The sequence below is a fragment of the Myotis daubentonii genome, chromosome 5 (genome assembly GCF_963259705.1).
Source record: "Myotis daubentonii chromosome 5, mMyoDau2.1, whole genome shotgun sequence".
NCBI classification, from domain to species: Eukaryota; Metazoa; Chordata; class Mammalia; order Chiroptera; family Vespertilionidae; genus Myotis; species Myotis daubentonii.
In genome coordinates, this window is record NC_081844.1 from 60310582 (window position 1) to 60316581 (window position 6000).

The 6000-nt window shown below is 43.7% G+C and overlaps 1 protein-coding gene across 2 annotated transcripts in view; it reads right to left on the reverse strand.

Annotated features, from left to right (window-relative positions):
* Positions 1–5670, reverse strand: part of SMARCA5 (SWI/SNF related, matrix associated, actin dependent regulator of chromatin, subfamily a, member 5) — a 37259-nt gene extending 31589 nt beyond the window's left edge. Inside the window, exons 1-2 of one of the 2 annotated variants that reach the window (XM_059697935.1) lie at positions 5067–5670; positions 1397–1471 (exon numbers count right to left, since the gene is read on the reverse strand). In XM_059697935.1, the coding sequence (XP_059553918.1) occupies positions 1397–1471; positions 5067–5243 (252 nt within the window). In that variant the 5' untranslated portion in view covers positions 5244–5670. The remainder of the gene's footprint in view (positions 1–1396; positions 1472–5066) is intronic. The other variant, XM_059697934.1, reaches the window with a different exon arrangement.
* Between the last annotated feature and the right edge of the window lie 330 nt (positions 5671–6000).

A 6000-nucleotide genomic window follows, 5' to 3' on the forward strand; every position in this document is an offset into this window, starting at 1 on the left:
AGGGGGTGTGCAGAAGGCAACTGATCGATATTTCTCTCTCTCATCAATGTTTCTAACTCTCTATCCCTCGCCCTTTCTCTCTGTAAAAAATCAATAAAATATATTTTAAAAAAAACCTGAAGGCCAATTTGCTACCAGCAAGGCACATGGTGAGAATGTTTCGTTAAGTCAAAAAATGACAGTCTTCTTAATTCATATATAATCGAAGAAAAGCCAAGAACATGCAACTAGAAGATACTGGGTCTAAAAAAAGACTATTCAATTGTTGCAATTATTTGAAATCAAGAGAAATACGCTCTGGAAATAAATTTAGATAGGTTAAAACCTAGCCATTTTAAGGTAAAAACTATTCTACATTCTTCAAATCACTGAGTAAGTATTCTTCACTTCTTTCACATTATCATCTTACGTAGCTGTTCAACAAATACTCCTATCAGAAAAGGTACTTTGTCTCTTTATGAAGTTTTCATTATAAGTCTAATATCAAAAACAAACATAATAGGTAAATTATGTTAAATTGTCAGAAAGTAATAAATGCTCAGGGGTAAAATGGTTGGAGGCATTTGGGCTACAAATAAATATGGCAGATGAAAACCAATGATAAGGATAAAAAATATCTAGGAAGAAATGTTCAGAAAGTAATGAACAAAAGAAAAGTCAAGTAAATAGGATATCATCAAAGAAAAAAGGGTCTCTCCGGCAAGTAAAAAATCTCTGAGGCATGGTCAATAATGTGAAAGTCAAGTGAGATCAGGGAGAATGAAGCTAAAATTAAGCCACAGAATTGGCAATTAGAATCACTAACACAGTGTTAATAGCAAAATCTAAATTGTGACAGTTAAAGGAATGAATGGAAAAAGTAGAGCTGGCAACTATCTCTTTTTCTGTAAATAAGTTTGACAACAAATAAAGGAGATGGAACAGTTACAGGTACACACACATTTAAATTTAAAGCTTTTTGTAAATACTGGTTAAATGACATACAACAAAAGTTTCCTAGAGGATATGAAATGTAAGCTGGGTCTTTCAAGGATTCAATTATAACATCATGTCCTCTTTTGTAAAGATCCCATGCATACTGAATGCTATGAGCAAGGAGCTTATATTATTCACTTTAATAACAATTTCTCTGGTCTTTAACTCATCTCACTGATGCTAAATTTTAAAATAAAGGGGGTTTTAACACAATCCATATAATTACATAGTATTATGTGAATTCATGTAAGACTTCTATATTTGCTCTATATAGGCAAATAAGATACAGGTTAAAGAATCCCATGCTATGCATTTCAATTGGCTATCTATACCTAAATTAAATAGAACAGAAGTTTGGTATAGTCAATCACCTAATAAAAAGTTATTATTATAGACTCTATTCATATAACCTAGAACATACCATTTTTTCTTCATAGGTTGGATCTGGTTCTTGGATTTCTTTTTGCTTTCCAGGAGATGCATCATCAAATACTTCCTGGTAGGAGGGAAAAATCATGGATTGTTTTTCAAGAATAGTCAACACACCATTTTTAGACTGATTTCTGCCCGAAACACATTATAAGTAACATATTCTTGTCCCAGATAATTAAATGGCTATCACTAACCTTATAGAAAACCTTGATGAAATGTAACACCAAAATGATACAACCTATATATTAACCCACATATGTAAACAGCATGGCTACTGACAACAGATTATTATCTACAACATCCTAGAACAAAATTATCTTCAGCAAATCTATTTCTTTTTCTAATAAAAATTATGAGATCAAATTAAACAGTATAAAAAGTGAAGAAAATGTTTCTTTTTACAGTCAAACCTCAATTCTCGAACATCTCCCATCCTGAACAATTCCTTCTCAACTTGACAACACTTTCATGCTTATACCTGTATGACGTCACGCATCTCTCAGGCAAAAAAAAAAAAAAAGGAGAGAATTCTCGAGTATGCGTCAATTTATTGCTGTGAATATTTTTGTGGGTTTTTTTTGCTTTTGTTGCTGATTATTAAGTTTTCATTTTTTTACTGTACATTTCCTTTTTGTTAAATTTTCAATTACAGTTCATGTCCTTTTTGTTTTAAAGTATTATTTATAGATCAAACAGTACAGTAGACATGTAGCGTATATAAGAAAGGTTACAAAAGGGAATCATTTGGGGGTCCAGAACGGATTAATTCCATTTACATTATTTCTAATGGGAAAAAAATGCTTCAGTTTTCAAACAGCCTTCTGTAACGAATTAAATTCAAGAAACAAGGTTCCACTGTAATCACAAAATTGCAGTATCAACTATGCTACAATACAAATGTATACCTGGGAAGTAGTAGTATTTAGTCAACCTGATTTCTATCTTTCGGAATATTGCAAAAAATTTTTCATGTTGCTTCAGTTGAATACAGTCTGATTCCTAAATTGGTAATAAATGTGTTACTCTTGCAAATTTATTCTTCCTGGTATTAAAAATGCCACAAACCACATAAAAAAACCAATACAGTACTAACTTCTACACTGCAAAGTTCTAATCATCTATTTAAAAAACAACATAAGGTCCAGCCCATGTAGCTCAGTGGTTGAGCATCCACCTATGAACCACAGTTGAATTCCCGGTCAGAGCACAAGCCTGGGTTGTGGGCTCAATCCCCAGCAGCCAGCATGCAATAGGCAGTAGATGGATGTGATGTTTCTTATAGATGTTTCTCCTTCCCCCCTCGCTCTAAAACGCAATAAAAGCCTATTTAAAAACAAAAATAAAAAATATTTGTGACAGTCAGCTTTGTCAAAAAAAAAAACCCCACAACAAACCTGCTTTATATTCTATGTGAAAACACGAAAAGGGCATTAAAACTTTTTTCAACTGTGAAACATTATTGTCAGGAATTATAACACATTTATGCTCAAACCTGGTTTTTACCAGTAAACCTCAATGATTTCTAAATTCAGTTTAAAAAAAAATACTGAAGGTACATTTATTTTAAAAGACACAAAAAATCACACTATAATATGAAAAAAACAATTAGTGAAAGACTAATAAAAGATAAAATTAGTAATATTCCTATACTGAGAAGTTTGAAATAACTAAGTCATTCTTCAGTAAATAAAACTGTCAACTATCTTTTTTAAAAGAATATGACAGGACACATGTTGGAAAAGGGTCAGTTTCAGAGCCAGACCTAGGTTCTATGACAGGTTCTACTTCCCAATTGGGCAAAGAAAAGTATCGCTGACTTCATATGGTTATCAGATCAATATTCATACTAACTTTAACTCAATTTTTAAAACAGCAACTGAACAAAATATTTATTTTAGGCCTTAAATTACTATTTTCTGATGTTTAAATAAGATCTCTAGTGAGACATTGGTTGTTATTCCAAAATTTGAATGACAGATCCTCTTGAGAAGCTAATGGAGACTATGAACATCACTTTGTAAAGAACTGCTCATTTAGATACACTATTTCAGTGTCACAGATTTTCAACCCCCATTACGCCATGGAGCAGATTAAACAGCCCTGGTGATCCAAAAGAACCATTTAAAACCTTAAGGGGGAAAAAATAGGCATCAGTAGATAGGAATTTGAGGCAAATTTCAAATCACTTAAAAGTACAGAATATCAGGTGTCCTATTCCCCTAAAACCTACCAAACCACTCAAAGTTCTCTTTAAAATAACACAGCCCTAGCCAGTCTGGCTTAGTGGACAGAGCGGGGGCCCGCGGACCAAAGGGTGCCGGTTTGATTCTGGTCAAGGGCACGCAACGGGGTGGCAGACTCTGCCCTGGCCTGGGCCCCGGTCAGGGCGCGTGCAGGACACAACCAGTCCATGTGTTTCTCTTCCCCTCTCTCTAAAAACCAATGAAAAAATATCCTCGGGTGAGGATGAACAAAACAAACGAAAACTAGTAACACAATGTTACTTCACCCCAAACTAGACCTTTGGTGACCAAATAAACTATTGCGCCAAATGCTTCAATGGTAAACGGCGCTACGGGTTCCTTACTGTGTCAACTCTGCATCAAGGTTCATTCCGAGAGCAGCATTACCTTCATGCTGCCTATCCAAGGATGGAAGGATCCCAGAAACCTTTGGGCCCAACGCCTACACAGACTGAAGGCCAAGCATAAAATCTGCAAGAAGCACTTTGTTCCCAGACATCGCAAAACCTTGGAGCGCACCCAAGAGACCCGCCTGGCGCTCCCTCGTCTGTCCACCCCCTCCCCCCCACCCGCAGGACTCTCACCATCCCCCCGCCAACACCAGCCCAGAAGGCAGGCTCAGCAGCAAGCTGTACCAACCCCTCGCCCCCCAACCCGCCCCCAAAAAAGGCCAAGGCCCCAAAGGAGGAACAGAGCTGGATTGAAAGCCAACCCACCGACCCTGACCTACTAATTCATTCACCCACCCATCCACTCCCCCCTCACATTAGGGGGGGACGAGGGGGTCCAAGACACAGCTGCCACCGCCGGGTCGTTCCCCTCCCCAGGGGCACAGTGCCTGGGAGGGGCCACCATTCCCTCCGCCAGGGCAGCTGCGCCTCGCTCATCCCCACTGCGCACTCGGCCATCCAGCTCTCGCCATTGTTTTCTCCCCGGAACAGATACCGCCCCCGCAAGAACCGGGATTAAGAGAAGGAGGCCCGAGTCCGACGATGCGCGGCTTTTAAATGCACCCCCTCCTCCCCCCGCCACCCGCGTCTATCCCTCACTTGGAAGGGGACGCTCTCTCGCCCTTCCCCCAAGTTCAGTGAAACTAAAACCTTGGTTCCGAGATGGGGAGGGGATTATGGGAGTCTGGGGCAAACAAACGGGAAGGTCCCGCTCCGCCTCAGTAACCAAGAACATATGTTTCCTAAGAGTCTTGGAAGATGTGGCAAGGTTCGCTTAAAAAAAAAATGCGCGGCGCCAAAAAGCCACAGTCCGCCTGGAAAGGTTAAGCACAGAAGGTGGAAGCATCATCTCGGGTCCAAAGGCCCGAGGCCGAGTTTGGGTGCCGAGGGGTCCGGCCGCTAAAATGCGCGCAGGGCACCAGCTCCTCCTCTCCCACTGCGCGCCCTCCCCGGGCCGCACTCTCACCTCCATCTCCGAGTCCGCGGAGCCGGCGCCGGCCGCCGAGGGAGCCGCCTGGGCCGCGATGCCCTCGGGGCCGCCTTTGTTGCTGTTGCCGCTCCCGCTGCTGGCGGCCGAGGCTGCGGGCTTGGAAGGCGCGCTCTCGGGAGGCGGGGGTGGCGGAGGCTCGGCCGCGGACGACATGATGTTCCGTCTGCGTCACCCGCAGCCGCTGGGAGCCAGGCGCCGCAGGGATGAGGAGGCCTACGCTGGGGCGGCTACGTCGCAAAGGACTGACGGGAGGGACGGGCAGGCTACCCCGATGCCCCGAGTGCCGGGATCCGCGGTCAGCCTGGGCCGAGCACAGCTCTCCTCGTCCGCCGCTTCCGCCGGGCTGAGGTTCGGCCGGTGCTGACCTCACGGCGGGAATCACGTCGACGCGAGTGGGCGGGGCCACCGGGTCACGGAGGTCAGGAAAGGCGGGCTGGTTTCCTGGAGCGTGGAGAGTTGAGGGAAAGGGAAAAGAAAGCCAAAGAAAGGCCGAGGCGAGGAAACAGACTCGCCGCTTCGTCTTCTTGGGTCGCTATCATAGATCTCGCCAGGATCCAGGACACTTATCTACGCCACTGACTTTCAACCCTCGCGAGATTGATACTTGGCGAAGTGGCTGGGTTTGGGATGCGCATGCGCATTCTCCACGCCTTCCTCGTGGTCCCGCCCCCTCCGGAGTGGGCGGGGCCTCGGTGCGGAGCGTGGTGGCTTAGGTTTAGGTTTGTGTGTGGGATCCGTGGACTGGACGCGAGCGCAGGCTTACACGTGTTCTTACCCGCCCAGTGTGTTCCGCCGCGGTGTCTTCTTGTCCCTGCGTCGCTCGCTGAGAACGTGCCCAGCTCCTGTGCCGCCTAATGAAACTTGGATGACTGCACTGGCCTTAACCCCAATCCTGCCTCCCCCTACCGGC